Below are 17,092 nucleotides of genomic sequence, written 5' to 3'. Positions count from 1 at the left end.
AATTTGTCAAGATTTAAGCATATTTAATGACCCAAAGAAAATTTCCTAATGTCAGTTATCACAGTTACCAAAGTAGCTGATATGACTAATTTGCTGTTCAGAGGAACCATTTGCCACACACACACAGTCTTTCCCAGTGTGTCCTTTCCAGCCTGCCTTTAGGAACGTTCCTCTCTGCAGCTGTGCTAAGTGAAACAAAACAAAACAAAACAAAAACCATTCATTGCAACATAGGTCAACTTTCCAACACTATCTGGAAGGGGTAATCTTTTAGAGGATATATTTTGATTCTTTCATTAGCAAATACAAGGATTCAAAACACTGTGGAAAGAGTCTGGGGAGATTCTTGGTAAAAGCTCAATTGCTGATGCTCCTTCAACAGACCCTAGAAAATGTGCCACCAAAGGAGAGTGTTTTGCAATTCAGGCTAAGAAACAGCAAACACTGAATCTTGTATCTTAAATTCAAGGAAGAAATAATAGGTTTTATTGTCAACATATTGTGGATATTTCATTTCATTTGGAAATCCTTATTTATCAGCATCCAAGTAAAAGTTAAATAAGGAAAAACATTTCTCCCCTATGGCCTTCGCCTTTCTTAAACCTCATGGAGGTGGGGCCGGGGGCATGGACACCATCTCATAGGAGCAAAGGGAAGCCTTAAACTGCTGGTTGGAGAAGAGATTCATGGGTTTAAGACTGTAAGTCACCAGTAAATTATCCACAGGATATATAGTTATTATGCAAAGATGAAGTTATACTGAACTTTGTTTATAAAAGAACTATTCCCAGAGTAAAATTCAATATAAAGCTGACCCCACCTGGAAGGGTGATACAATTAGTGTCACATTAAAATAAAGAAAAATCCTCATTAATTAGCATATCTGCTACTCAGAGTCCACTGACTAAAGTCCAGGACTCATTTCTTTCATTGTAATCTATCACAGACCTGGGCTAAACTTTCTCATTTAAGCCACAATAATAAAAGATAGTTTACTTGTTTAATTAACATAAATATATGTTTAAATTTAAAGATTTACTTACTAAAAGATTAATGAGACTAATGTCATTTCGATGAGCATACATATCAAATCAGAAGTTGCAAACTTACATTAATTTCAGCATCCATTCATTTCAAAATTTTGTATTCAGTGCTCAGTGTAGAGAAAATTTGAATTCACGCACTATCTAATTGCCCATGTTGATATTGTAATATTTATGCCATCAGGTGTGCATCTGGACTTACACATCTGTGGGAAATCTAACATAAAGCTGAATATTTCTGAATTCATGTCTGATCATGTTTGATAGATGCTTACTGTGAAATAGTTACTTCCATTTTTTGCTCTGTGTAATTTCTTCAGTTTTACTTTGATTTAATACTTCTGTCTTGTTTTGTGATTGTTGGGTAGTTCTTGTTTAAATGTCCCTAAACTCTAGATTCTCTAGTACTAGGCTGTGGGACTGATTTCTCTTAACAGTCACAGAAAGCATTTCATATTCACTTAAAAGAACAAATACCTCATTTGTCTTACATAATTTGAGAGTTCCAAAGAGTTTTATCTAACTAAATTCAAGTTAAGAGAAGTTAATCTTACATTTATAAAATATTCAAGTGGCTTTATATCATAATTAAGACATGGAATTTTTACCAGCCTTGAAAAAATTTTCTGGAACTTCAGGAAGTTTAAAAAAATCTACCCCCAAGTGAATCTATATTAGAAAAGTAAAATTAGAGCGTTTTACTCACGTAAATTAACTGGTACCTTGAGGGTTCCTTTGAACCACCATAGTCCTTTTAATGCACATTATAAATGTCCAAATTTGGCATGAAAAACAAAGTGTGGGAAATTCTGATAACCCTATAATGTTGTTTAAAATCTGGGCAAATATTTAGAGGGTTGAGAGCCAAATATATTTTTCAGAATATGTTTTATTCGTTGTTATGCTCCTATGCCTAGCATAGTGCCTGGTATATAGTAAATACTTAATAAATATTTCCTAAAAGAATGAGCGCTGCTTTTCCAAGCTGCAGGCCATGAAACTGATTTTGGATGATGCTCCATCTTTGAAATCAGGCTAATCCGATAAAACAATGGCTCCAAATGCACAGTGGGAGGTGCTGTGTACCGTCACAGCTGCTCCAGAGCTTGACAGACACTAAGGTTGTGTAGCGTGTAGCAGACATGACTGTAATAATCACTAAACCTGCTTGTGTCCTGGTTTGTACTTGTGTACTTGACATAGGTACTTTATGTAGCCGGATCTGCTAGGCCTGATAAAATGCCAATATCTGAGTGTTAAATGAGGAAGTTCAGGTAATTTAGCAGAGGAACCAAACCTCAGAGAAAAAAGGACAATCAATCAGAAATGAGGAAGGCAACATGGCTGGGACCAATGGAAAAAGTGCCTTGAGTAAAAATGCACCTAAATCTATCCTTTCTTCCCCCTCTTTTCAATGTTCTTCTGTCTCTCTTCCAGTACAGCTCCATCTCTTTTAACTCCCCTATTAAAATCCCTTTACTTAGGCATAACCTAAATTTCAATTATTTAGGACATCAAAACCTCGGGACTAGGAAAAGATCCAATTACTGAATCTTAACTTCTATTGAATTTTACCTGAGAGATCTATATGTAGGTGACTTAAGAAAATTAAGAGTCACTTAAGGGCTAACGCCCCAGGAGAATTCTTTAATCTAGATGAGTCCTTCATGCCAGTATCTATGTATCTTCCCCCCCATGCAAACGAAGGTCTCTGCATGGAACTCTGTGATACCTCCTACTAGAGGTCATTCTTTCCAGGGACTGTCACTTCTAATAGGATGAATGTTAGGATCTGACAACACTTGACAAGGACACTTGAGAAGAGAATGATGTTGAAAAACTTCCTCAAGTGCTCTTAAGGTTTTGTGGATGATTCCAAGAGTATTGGAATCCCAAGAACACATTTGTAAATTGATTTAGTAACGGACTACTTTCAAAAAAAGGATTTAAGACAACTCACAGTGAAAACCTAAGTGCAAGTAAGCCAAAATATTTAACACAAGTCAGAAACAGGAAATAGAAGTTAGAGCGATGAAAGGAAAACTCTCTTAAGTCAATGGAACACAGAATTTAGTGGTGAATTTTCTATTCACCAAAGAGACCGAAGAGAAGAACCTTGGGCACTGTACCTCTCAATTTCTAGCTAAAGAGAGCATATCCGTTCTTTAGGAACAATAAACATGTCTTACAAAAAAAAAAAAAAAACCCACAGAAAAAGTCAGAAATAAACCTTCTATTGAACATCTACAATGCACAGAATGATTTACATTCATTATTACATTTAATTGTGGGCACAACTCTCTGCGGTAGATACTAGCTTTACAATAGAGGAAACTGAATTTCAAGAAATTTAATTGACTGATATAATCAAATTTAATGCGACTTGACCAAAGACACAGCTAGTAAGGGATAGGATAGCACTAGGACTTGAGCTCATGCCTGTCTGATTCCATAGCTTGTATCACACCCAGAGAAGTAAACAACCCTACCTCTAGCTCATCTGCATTTTCCATCTCAAAGCACGCACACACACACACGCACGCACGCACGCACACACATACATACACGTGCACGATTTAGGCTTCTATAATCAGGCTATACTTGGAAAGTATAACTGAGAAACTTCAGGAAAATGACATAAATAGCAGCTGTAAGCTCAGTATTTTCATTCCAACTACTATAATGGTAGCAATAGCTCACCCACTTATGTGAAATATAAAATGCCTTTTTGTACCATATTACAGCCAAATCCTAAGAGAAAACTAGGCATATCTAATTTGTTACTTGGTGTAATGTGCTTTACGTTTTTATCTGTGTGGGGACATCTGAGAGTTATTATGCTGAGACTGTAATAGTGGGCTTCAGGGAGGAAAAGTAAATCATATGCTAAGAAGTCAGTGAACTGGAGTGTATTCCTATTACAGCACCTCCAAATAAAGTGGCCCCATTTTAGAAAACAGTGTCCAAACATAGCTTAACTAGTCTGGCATCATCGGCCGAAGAATCCAGTGTGATAGTTTAGACAGGTAGAAGGATCAGCAACCTAGAGGGTGGCTTCCATGGGAGGAACAGGGTTATTTATGATCCCAACAAAAAGTGGGAAAAGAGTCTCCAGCTCCCAAGGCAGAAATGGGCAAAGACTCAGCAAGTTATCATTTTGGAAAGGTGACCAGTCCTTGTAGGAAATCTGACAGGAGTCCAGGCATGTAGATGAAGTGTGAAGGTTACAGGTAAGAGGAGAAGTTTCATGTCAGTGCCCAGGAAATCAGACAGAGGAGAGCTCATTTCTGTTGGCTCTGAGCCAGACAGTACAGAAACTTCAGGATAAATGCCTGAGTTTCTACAGCTGTGCAAAGCTGGGTGAACAGTGTCTTCCAATTGGCACACTATTTAATGGTAACTTATGACAAATTCCAATATTGAAAAGGCTCTTATTCTCTGGTAAAGAAACACAGATGGATGAAGTGACTTGTGCAAGCATCAACCTGTGGCAAATTCATGACCAGGACTCATATTCTGTGGCTTTTCTCCTAAAACATCCTTGACTCGTTCCTGTGGTGACTATGCAATGAAGGAAACAAGATTAGAAACAGTGGCCCTTCTGTTCCAAGTCTCTCACTGAGCCTCTTGTATCATAAAACAGTCAGTCTAAACAATTGCATCACACAGTTGGTGTGCAGACACAGGATCCTGTAGCTGCCTTAATATTTAAAATAGTAAAAATTGTAAATTAACTCAAATGTGATCTAATTTGAAGTTCCTCTATGGGCCACACGCATTTGAATTATCTACACAAATAATTTGTTGTTACTTTTAGCGATAGTGGGCAGCAATAACAAGGTTGACCCAGAAAGACAGGAAATCCTAAAATTACACTATCAGGCTCTATATAATGCCTCTTCCCTCTACTCCAAAGCACATTGAAATTAATCTATTTCTACTGACAGAGGAAAAACAACATAAGAATTAAAATCTATATGTGCCACCCAAAATAGCTAAGACACATGCAGAGAAGCAAGTGTTGAGTATCTTTGATCCATTGTATACTGGAAATTTTATAAAATAACGTAAAATTTTATTCAGCTTAGAATGAGTAGCACTTGCCACAAGCTATTGTTTAATCTTGTCTACAAGTTTTAAATTGGTCGCTGAATAGGTTATCAAAACAGTGGAGCTGTTAGAAGCTTTATGTGTGCGTTGTAAATTCTGGCCCAATTTCCATTTCTTTAAACTGAACTAGACTTTTGAAGTATATTTACTGTTCTTCTTCCCTTTCTCTATTTTCAGTGCTTATCAAAATATTTAGTAATAATGTTCATATGAAACACAAATATTCCAGGTATTGTTAGCTAAGAGCCACTCTCTGGTATATGACATTTACAAATACCATGGCTATTTGCAGATCATTATCTTTATGAATTATAACTGAGTGGTAGCAATCCAAACTGACTTGAGATTCCTTCAGAAGGCTGTCTTTCTAGTTGTACCACCTTTCATTAGTGATGTCTTACTAATTGTCACATTGCATTATATCTGTGCCCAGTATGATGCTACATAACATGATGCAGGGAACGAGAAGCAGTGTGAAACGTTGTAGGCATTACATTTTAATGAGACAGCATTTGTGTTGAGTCTGAATGCCTGCAGTTAATGATTCAGTGAACAAGTATTTGAGTTGAAATTCTGACATGTTTAGCAAACGTAGTATTCATTAAGGTAGGCTAGGTAGGAGCATTGTAAGAACTCCTGTGTGACAATTACTACACTTGTGGTTCTGTGAACAAAAAATAGACTTTACTTTAGGTTGAGGTACCCTGTGCACTGGTAGTATGAAACTCTTTATTTTTCTCTTCAGGTCCTAAAGGGTTTCCCAGAATGTTTACAAGCTGACATCTGCCTGCATCTCAACCAGACTTTGCTGCAAAACTGCAAAGCCTTTCGGGGGGCAAGTAAAGGTTGCCTTAGAGCTTTGGCAATGAAGTTCAAGACCACTCATGCACCTCCAGGAGACACCCTGGTTCACTGTGGGGATGTCCTCACTGCACTTTATTTCTTATCCAGAGGCTCCATTGAAATCCTCAAAGATGACATTGTGGTAGCTATTCTGGGTGAGTGTTTTTGAATTGGATGGTCACAAATTCACGTATTAGCTTATGCAACGCGTAGTTTAGAATGATAGGAAAGAGGACTTTCCTATTTTTTTATGAGTACTACTGAAGACCGATGAGTAATTTTAAAGCTTTATTATTATTAATTTATTAAATCAAATTCACTTTGCAGAAAATGTTTTCTTGACTGTCTCACTTTTTCTCTGATTTGTAAATGCTTCCATTCTTGTCAGTTACTTAAACATTTAAGGCCAAATATATGAAAATAGTCAGCATTTTCCTTTTCATGGTAGAGGATCTTGGATTCATGTTTGAACCCTGAACATCTTAAATAAAATGTATACATAGTAAGCAAGGTTGCTAGCATGTGCCAAAGCCCTGTCATGAACTGGGTATATATTTTGATGAATTTCATCTATTTGCCATGCACTTTACCTGCTGTATCCCTCAAACAGAATAATATGCGTCCTTACTTAGGTGACGTAGAGCTATGAACTTAACACCTAAGGATTAAAGGTGATGAAATTAAAATTAGTAGTAAATTAAACTGATTTAGTTACAAAAGAAAGTCCATCTATCCAATCTGCCTCTTCAAAAATAAGTGTAGTCAGTGTGAATTTGTAGGATTTCTTGGGGGCTATTAGAACAATAGAGAAGAGCACAGGAACAGAGAGAAATGAGGTCAGTTCTCCTCTCCTACCCTCAGCCCGTAGGTTTAAGCCCAGTCTCCCCATGGGAACACCCACCCCTCACATTTGTGAACGTGTGAACTTCTTGTTCTTTTCCTGTGGGTTAAATCTAGTTCTGTTTAAATAACATGTAACTCAATGATTTCCTTTCACTCGACTCTTGATGTTAACATGCAAAGGACAAGGAGGCTGTCTGATTTCTTCACTCTGTTGAACCAGAGTCTAGCAGAGCACAGGTCCCAATCCATGGACGAAGACGTTGGGGAGATTCCTACCTATATTGGTAATTTTATTATGATGCCAGCTTTTGAAAATTTTCCAAAATTGACAAGATGCACAAATTTGGCTTGCAGTCCAACAAGTAGGCGAAGAATAAAAGCCTAGTGTAAATCACTCAGCAGCTGCACAATAAATTGGAGTTTTCACTAGATTTGGCCGTGACAGTTTGCTCTGGTATATTGCCAGGGAGGGAGCATCCTTCACTGCATTCCTGATCTTCAGATCAGCCAGCCCTAACTTCTACAAGGTGACAAGCCTTCCTGCTTTATAAAATAGTCATTTTAGAGTATAGATAAGCTCTGCTCGCTGACTGGCTTACTCTTTGCTCGTTTACAGTCATGAGAGCTAATTAAAACAGAAAGCTCAGGCCGAATTTAGTTCAGAGCTGATCTGATCTGTGATAGTATCTACACTGAAGTATCAAAACTAGAAAACATTTCAAGAGATTCTTCTTTTCTGTCCCCCTCTCCATGTACATCTGCGCTTAACATTTTCAGAAATTGATTTTTTCATTCTATTTTTGAAAAGCTAAGAATTTATTTAAACTAGAGTTAATGTATTCTCTCTAACATCAGTTTTTCTTATAAAGATATGGCATCTGATTTCTCCCCGTTACATTCACATTTAAAATAAGAACATTACAGTTTTTTTTTAACTTAGAACTTTATTGTTTAAAGTCTTTGATAGTTTCCGTAGTCAGGTATATATGAACTTGTCAGCAAAAAACTAAAGTAATAGATCCAGGGAGCATTTTCTAAATCTGAAAAGAAGGTTTAGGGTATAGTAAGAAGGTACTATTTTACACTGCCATTGGCTACTTTTAAAAATCATATAATCAATAATCTATCAGTAGTTATTATGCATTTATTCCATAGGTACTATTTTTAAGTAACTTGACATTCAGAAAAATCTAAGTGCCATGACATTCAGGGAAAATATTGGGAGGAGATTAAATACGTCAAGTGTGTATAAAGATTTTGACTAGAGTCAGATGCATGGGATTTAGTCATGGCTACTCTCTCCCTCCCTTTGCTTCACCCAACTAAGAAGGTGACCTTGACCTAATCCGTTAACGCTTTTTAATCCTCTTTCTATATTCATCAAATTTGGATAATAATTAGTAATTTTTTTCCATACAGTTATTTTGAGGATCAAGTGAGATAATACACCTAAGCATCTGACACAGCGCCTGACACCTACTTAGTCCTCAATGATTGTTGCTGCCGTCATTATCACCCTCATCACTGAATGAGCCTGGAAAAGAGATGGCATGTGGCCAGGCAGAGGTGATGGGAAGGGCTCATCAGAAGCCAAACACTGAAATAACCCCAGGTTTGATGAGAAAGCAAGAAGGACACACTTTTAGAATAAAGGTCATACAGTCAAAAAGCATGACTGTATATGCTGGGAAAATATAGCTAGATTTATTAAGTAATGGAATACATTCATTAAGGGCAAGTCCAAAAGTGGTTCCTAAAAGAAAGAGGTGTGTTTACATTGTACCCCTAGTCTTCTAAGTGTTAAAGTGTTCCACCATAACTTCATGCTGGGCACCACCTCCAGAGACCATCCTGAGACAGAAAGTTTGTGAATCTGACTCACCACAGCCTTCCCCATATGCCTGAGTTGACAAAATTAGACCTACTTACCTACCACTGGCAAGACCCGTTTCTAGTGGTGTGTGGCATAGCAGACTAAAGCCATTTTTGCTGTATTCTAGATGCTTGGCCAAATAATCAAAACAAGGGTATAAAAGGGGTTATACCAAGACCAGGGCTCTAAGAGGCAAAATTCCTGTCAGCGAACAAACACGACTGGGACAGTAGGTATGAGGTACTGGAATTTTGCTTCCCAAGTGTCTGTTGGCTGTAGGGTCTTACACTTGAAATTTTGGGTTCAGGGATTGGTCAGTAGTCCCCCTCTACTTCTAGAAGGAAAACATCAAGTTCAGATTCCTTTTATCTCCTTTTTTCCCCTTTTCTTTTTCTTTTTTAGGAAAAAATGATATATTTGGAGAAATGGTTCATCTTTATGCCAAGCCTGGAAAGTCTAATGCAGATGTAAGAGCCCTCACATACTGTGACTTGCATAAGATCCAGAGAGAAGATTTGCTAGAGGTTTTGGATATGTACCCTGAGTTTTCTGATCACTTTCTCACAAACTTAGAGCTGACTTTCAACCTAAGGCATGAGAGTGCAAAGGTATATGTTACCTGCTGTTTTTGTACTGTGACATTTTATTTTATTCTTGGACTGCCCAGATACTCCTGAAAGATCAAGTGAAACAGTGTAAACAATCTTAACCAATTCTGAATATTTGAAAGGAAAAGCTGACTTATTATTGGAATTTCCAAATTATAGGGAGGGAATTCAGTCTAATTACTTTCAAGTATATTGAATAACTTTAAGTAGTTCAATAAAATCTGACCTTTTTAGGAAATCTTAGGTGATATACTTGATTTTAAAATAGCCCTGGTTTATATTAAGCATGCCAGTTATTTGTAATAAACGGGTGATTCTAGGCTATGGAAAATCTCCTAAAAGAGTTTATCTCATACAGAGGTTAATATATTCTCTCAGCTATTATTTACACCATATATTGGTTACCAATATCTTTTCAGTAATTATTAAAGAATTGAACTCTTGAAGTTTAGGTCCATATTTAACACAATTTCTAAATCACAGAAGTATAAATCAATCAGGTTTATAACTGAGTCAAAATTAGTGATGAAGAATGAATAACATATACTCTAATAGAAATAATATTTCAAATGATTTTGCATGTGATTTAACCCAGGATGAATTTTGAGAGTGCAGCCCTCAAATTCCTCACTCTTGTCCACCGTGAAAATGGGTCCTTATGGTCTACCAGTATTCTAAGAATACAGAACTGATGTTGCAGTTCACAATTTATTACTAGGTCATTCCTCCATTCCCTTCCTCCCAAAAGCCTGTAACCTCAACTCCAACTCTGAATACTCTTTTTGTCAGAAATCAATGTTTTGACATTTGCCAGTGTATTTGCATGCTAACAGTCTCTGGGAAAAAGACCTTCAAGTCGATAGCTTGGTAAAAGTGTTAAAAGATTTAATCCCACCTGGAGTTAACAGTCATTACCAGGTACTGTGACAAACTTGAAGATGTTTAGGTCACCAGAGTATCATCTGATAACCTGAAGCATCAGCTCAGATAATTACTTGTTTTCAAAACACTGGAAAGTTGAAAAATACTGAGGTGGTAAGAAGTTCAAGTTACCAAGAGCATTTTTTTTTATAATGATTTTAATTCGGTACTTTATTAAATCCCAGTTTAATGTCACCAACCTCATTCTGATTTTGCTTTGAAGAACAACTAACATCTATCTCAGATAAAAGGTAAATGTTACATAAAAAGTTTAGGCAGCAGCTATATAAAAGAGGAGCTTCCTTTTTTTATTTATTTGGAAACTTTCAGTTTTGTTTACAAAAGAGAGAGGAGGGAGGAACGAGGAACAAAAATAATAAAGGGTTCAGAGCATAGTGTGTATTGAATTCAACCTTCTATTTATTGTTGTGAAATTTAACCTTGCAACCATTACCATGTAATTTAAACATCATAGCTAATTATAATTAGTTTATACTTTTTTCTCTGCAGTAATACAGATTCTGCAAAGTTTTTCTTAAATAGTGTTATTCTTATTTTGACTTTACCAAGTTACATAAAATACTTTCCACAGAAAAGAATATGTTGTCTCTAAATGTTGACATCATCCCCAAACATTTCTGATAAATAACTTCTACAACTATGATTTCCCCATCAGATGGTAAAACCACTAGAATTATCCTATCAGTCTATTTTATAATTTAGAGACAACCATTAAGCAAAGTATTGTAGCTATTTGCCTGTAATCAAATAATTGTCTCAAAGTGGTTGAAATGATATGAAATAGTAGAGTTTGCTGATAATACATTATGCTCAAATTGAATAATCTTCCATTTTATCTTCACATTCCATTAATAAAGGCCGATCTCTTACTACGATCACAGTCCATGAATGATTCTGAAGGAGACAACAGTAAACTACGAAGAAGGAAATTGTCATTTGATAGTGAAGGAGAGAAAGGTAACACATTTTTTTTTTAAAGTTTAAAAGCATATGGTTATTAGTTCTCCTTACTTAAGTGGTCACATACTTCTGATTTCAAGGGTAAACTTTATTCAGATTTTAGAAAGCCAAACCCTTTGCCTTTTTCAGTCTCTAATGATATGGTTTCTGATGGTCAGCTCTCAAGGATGTTTCTCAAGACCCGGTTCTAGGCTTTCTTCTCTTCTTATTCTATGTCATACTCTCCCTGAGCAATCTCATTTACACCCATAATTTAATTGTATTTTCATGTAGGAAAGGTGCATATCTACATCTTCATTCCAGACCATCTGAGCATCAATCCCATATATCCAAATGCCTGTTAAACCATCTACTTGAAATCACACAGGCAGCTCACACTCAACATTTTCTAAATTAAATTCATGATGTCCCCCTGGAAACCTGTCTCTCCATCAGTGGACATATTTTTAAATGGCACCACCATTCAACCAATTGCACAAACTAGATATCTGTTTAGGAGCCAACTTTCTCTCAACCTCTCCAGCAACACTGGCAACAAATCTTATTATTGCTACCTCCAGCACATCCATTTACTTTTCAAACTAGGTCGCTTTTGGTTCACTTTTCTCCACCTTCATAGCCACAACTCTTGACTCAAGCTACCATGATACGAAAACAATATTCTAACTCACCTTCCCAACTTGCCCATCTATTCTTCACACTGGACTACTGGTGATTTTTTTTTCAAATGCAGTTATACTATGTTATACACACATTTAAAGCCCTCTAAGGAATTCCCATTCCCTAAATTCTTCATAGGGTGGTTCTGTGCCTACCTCTTCAGTCTTATTTCATGTCATCGTTCCCTTAGCTACCCTAACCTGGCCTTCCCCCCTCAGCTCCTTTCTTTTGCAGCGTTTATTCCAGTTGTACTTCTATATTATTTGCATCTTATTTAATCAATGATGTCTGCTCCTAGATCATAAGCCCCATGGGCAATATTTAGTCACCTGAGGCTTCAATGCTTGCTACGTAGCAGGTGTTCAACCGATATCTGTTGAAAGAATGAATGAGTTCATGAAATAGCATTTGAGCATCTTCCATGTGATTCTCTTCCTTCTTTTGCCTTCTTAATCCAAGTTCTTTTCTTGGCCCTCTTCTCTTCTCTCTGAATTCTCTCCCAAGGGGAGCTCATCGACTAGTTTTAACCTGCACTGCATTTCAAGTGAACTAAGCTGCCCTCTCTTCCATGTGAATCATTTCTGTATTTTTGCTTATATCATTCCCTTAATCAGAATTTACCTCCCAATAATCATACACACACACATACACGTACAGCCATAACAAACCACTTTTTCATCTATTAAATTACATTTTTGTCAAAGTTAATGTTCAGTGATATTCAACATGAAACTCTTTCTTGACTTCTTCAAAAGTATGTTTTCTTTCTTTTATGAAATCCTAAGGCACTTTTTTTCCTTATGCAGACAGTCCCCCGCTTACAATGTTTCAGCTTACAATTTTTTGACTTTACAATGGTGTGAAAGCAATACACATTCAGTAGAAACCATACTTCAGATTTTGAATTTTGAGCTTTTCCCCACTAGCAATGTACAGTAAAATATTCTCTCATAATGCTAGGTGCCAGCAGGGAGCTGCAGCACCCAGTCAGCCTCGCGATCACAAGGGAAACAACCCGTAAACTTACAACCAGCCTGTTCTCCACTTCTAGGGCAGTATTCAGTAAATAACATGAGATGCTCAACACTTTACTATAAAACAGGGTTTGTGTTAGATGATTTTCCCTGATTGTAGGCTAATGTAATTGTTCTGAGAAGGTTTAAGGTAAACTTGGGTTAAGCTATGATATTTCGCAGGTTAGGTGTATTACACTGACTTTCAACTTAAGATATTTTCAACTAGCAATGGATTTATCGGGATATAACCCCACTGTAAGTCAAGGAAGATCTCTGTGTTCAAAATCTGCCCTGTACAATGGTTATTGGTGAATTTGTCCTTTTTCTCTACTGAACCGTAGATTCCTTTTGCAGAGCATGGTTGATAAATATCTGTTGAATTAGGCAAATTGTTGAATCCTCTGGCTAATTGCAGAACAAGAAAGCACTCTCACAGATAGGTGATAATTTATTTCTGCAATGTCCTTCATTACTCTCCTGGTGACTTTTTCTAAAATCAGAACCATTATCGTCAAGCTGTTCCATCGATTTAATCTAAATCCCTTATCCTGAAGTTAATCTCATATTTTGATCTCACTAGAAAGGAAGAACAGCTTGACAATATTGTCTATATAATAATATTCCCCATACAATTGAAGATTTATTAAATCTTCTTTCAATTTGTTTAGCTTCCTCATACTCAAGCTAAATAATCTAACGTTTTTATCTCATGATAAGGCCCTGAGAGCATGTCACAGTTTATATTGTGCTCATGCAACTAGACATTTCTGTTGATTCTGAAAACTTTTCTTTTAATCATAGGCTTAGTTTGTGAGGCCCATTTTATAAAGTGTAGATGGTAAGGGATTTGCCTGCCTGTAACTCTTTGAAGTTTCCTCGTATGTCCGTGAATAAGCATGATTTTGTCAATATGAAAACACAATTAGTTTCAGTTATCCAGAGCCTGAGAGTTGCCTATTCCAGTCTTCAGGACTCCATGGTGCTAAAGGTGAGTTCAAAAATTAGCTGAATGCATTTTAGCCCTAATCACCACAATCCAAAGATCTGAAGGGGCTACTCATTCTATACTTCCTGATGTAGAACCAATACCTGGGAGAAAAAAGCATGTAAGTAAGTATAAAGAACAGAGAACTTTCAGAAGATAACTGATACTAAGTAATATGGCAGGTACATAAGCTAAAAGCTGCCCATGAAATGTATTGCTTACTTAGAGTTAGTTTACTTCTCATTTGAAACAATACCTTGAGGCAAATATCCAAGAGCGCTGATGACTGTGAATTAATTAGCAGAGGCAACAAGAACCAGAGGGAAGAACGCGTGGTTGGCTGTTGGAGACAGACAGAGGTTGAGTCTTGCAATTACCACTCATAACCTATTCAACAAAACACCGGAGCCCTTCAGTTCTTCAGTTCTCATCTCCAGCCCCTCCACCTTCAATCATGCCTACCTCAGAGTGTTAAGGAGCTTACATTTAAAAGGAGATATTTAAAGAGAAAAGATATATATAAGGAGTAAATATATACACTGTTAAATTTTGTTTTACAGAATAGGGGTGGGTCAAATTCTAAGTTTATTAAGTTAAGCCTTTAAATATAATGGAATTACTTTCGCATCTCTTTGGAATATCTTCTCCAATAACAAAGAATGATTAGCTCTTGTTATCCATTTTAGTAATATATAAGTGTATCTTTATTTTAATTTTTAAGATAAATTTCATATGTATTAAATAGAAAAATGACACTAATTATCTTTCAACATTCTTTGAAGCTGGAGAGGAACTGAAGCACTTGAAATCAAATGAATAAATTTATTTTAGACTCTAGTTTTCAATGAAATAAATTTTTTAATGCATTCAGCTGGAAAATGCTCAACTTACCTCAAAATTGTTACCAGGAGGAGATCTTAAATGCCAGTGCTAAGAGAGCACATTAAATGCCTCTCTTTTCCACCTGTTGGGTCTGGCAAATTAAAAATGATAGTTAATCTGAAAGAAAGGCTCCATGAAAGATGGAAAGAGCTCTAGCATTTGTTTCCAGGTTGTTTGAAGTGGAAGAATTTTATGTAATAATTCTTAAGATGGATGGGTCAACCACTCCATCAGGACATTCACTCAGTGCTCGTCAGTCTGTTCTGAACCCAGAGAGACATTCACAAGGCAAATCACAAATACCTTAGAATTGTATCCTGTGAGGAAAGGGAAGGAGATGAACTGTCAGCCTACAGAAACAAGGGATTTAAAAAAATGGTTTCAGTCATCTAAATCAGAAAAACTTGAGGCTTAATTAAACAGACAAATTTTTTCTTTGCAAAGTGATGGTAACAGAAGTGATTATATAGTCTCACTTCTAGCAAAGGGGAAAATGTAAAAACTCAGATTACTGCCTTCAGAATACCATTTCTACTTAACATTTCAGAAAATAGCATTAAGAAATGATAATAATAAAACAGCATTAAGAATAACATCAAGAAAAAATAGTACCTCATACTATTTAATGTCTGTTAAGTAGCCCAGTTTAACAAGGAAAAGACAGAAATGGAACAAGCCATCAAAATCTAGAGGTACCTGGAAGCTAATTATAATGTGTTTCAGCCCAGTTTCGTGTATTCCGTTAGGTAACCTGCAGTCTAAGCCTGAGCAGTTTCCATTTTTAATTCACAAATAGATTGTCATTTCAACTATCATTTTAAATGATTGAATATGAAGCTTTGAATTATCTAGTATGGAACAGAGAAATGTCATTGCAGTTGGGCTGCATTAGAGAAACTGTTCTCATGGCCTGGGTTCCAGGAAGCAGCTGGGTGATCATCCAGTGGCAATGAACACAGAGCTAAATGTGCAGTAATTTCCCTTATGTTTTGGAAAAATTCAAGGATATGAAACTTTTTCTTCTTCTTTCATGACCCTGCTTTTACCTGAAATTCTGCCTAAAGGATTTAGATACCATGTATATGAAATAATTTGCTCCATTTTACTAGAGAATGAAATAATAATCCCTCATTCAACACATTTCGTGAACAGCTGTTCCTGAGTTGAAATCAGCAAGTTATAATTCAATTTAAAAATATGTGTTAACTGATGAATTTGTCCTTCAGCATCCAAACTCAAGCCATAGTTTAGTAAACGAAGACCAAGGCTCATATAGTAGGTGGGACAAAACATTTTACTGTGTGTGAGGTTTTTACACATCTACAGAGGACTCACAGACCTCTCAAGCCAAAGAGACAATGTGATTTAATAATTGGTGATGTACATTCATTACAAATATCTATGTTAGCATTATCCTTACTCAGTTGGAGACATATGAATTAGTTGTTAATTCACTTTACATTTGATTCTGCTGGAAAAGTTTCCATGAAAGTAAAGGAAAAGCATTTTGAGGACAATGAGAAGCTTTTGCTGATTCAAATTCCATCGGTGCCCAAACTGCCCAAAGTTTTACTTAGGGGCAGCAAATTGATGCAATTTACTTAGCAAGTATGAGGATAATTTAGAAGAGAGAAGCTTTTCTCTTTTTTTAACCTTTACTAGCGTAAAATTGGAAACGATTATTTTTTAAGGAATGAAATGATTTGTTCATAAAGTGGGGATGCTGATCAAGTTTTCAGGAGGGGAGAAGTTAAAATCAAAGGAAACAGAGGAAAAGACGGCAAGAATGAAGTTTAGAGGCTTAAAGAGGGCTGTGCCAGTGACACTAGAAAGGGTCTGTATAAGAAGAGCTGACCTAATATTTATAACCAACTAGATTAGTGGTTGAGTGGAGACATATAAGGAACACTGAGTAATCAATGATGTCGACAGTGCTTGAGATTGGAAAGGTCTGCAGTCTTCTCAGTAATGATGAAATCACCGAGCAAGTGTGAAATCTTAAAGAAAATAAATTAAACAATCTGCTTCCACTACATTTAACTTTAATTGGTAGGATGTAAACTAACTCCTTAATAACCATTTCACATGAAGCTCATTTTAAAACTCTATCCATTTTTACCTTGGGCTGCTTTCTGGCTTCTTATATTTTAAATTATGCTTTTTAAATAAAAGAAAAAGATCTGTTTAATTTCTGTGCCATATGGGAATTTTAAAAAACAGTTGGAAGTTTCTCTGAAGTGGCCTTAAATCAGTTCACTTGGTCTTCTATAAATAACAAAGAAAGCATAACCAGGCAGAGAGTAGATGGGGACACTGTCTTAAGCATT

The 17,092-nt window shown here is 36.3% G+C and overlaps 1 protein-coding gene across 3 annotated transcripts in view; it reads left to right on the top strand.

Annotated features, from left to right (window-relative positions):
• The window catches only part of KCNH7 (potassium voltage-gated channel subfamily H member 7), a 390,131-nt gene that overhangs the window by 357,202 nt on the left and 15,837 nt on the right, over positions 1–17,092 (top strand). For all 3 annotated transcript variants that reach the window (XM_064484857.1, XM_031451550.2, XM_064484856.1), the window contains 3 exons: positions 5,899–6,151; positions 9,115–9,320; positions 11,120–11,219. In XM_064484857.1, coding sequence (XP_064340927.1) covers positions 5,899–6,151; positions 9,115–9,320; positions 11,120–11,219 — 559 coding nt within the window. The remainder of the gene's footprint in view (positions 1–5,898; positions 6,152–9,114; positions 9,321–11,119; positions 11,220–17,092) is intronic.

Source organism: Camelus dromedarius, chromosome 4 (assembly GCF_036321535.1).
Source record: "Camelus dromedarius isolate mCamDro1 chromosome 4, mCamDro1.pat, whole genome shotgun sequence".
In the NCBI taxonomy this organism is placed as follows: Eukaryota; Metazoa; Chordata; class Mammalia; order Artiodactyla; family Camelidae; genus Camelus; species Camelus dromedarius.
The sequence above is the reverse complement of the archived record's forward strand: the minus strand, read 5'-3'. Positions and strand labels throughout refer to the sequence as shown.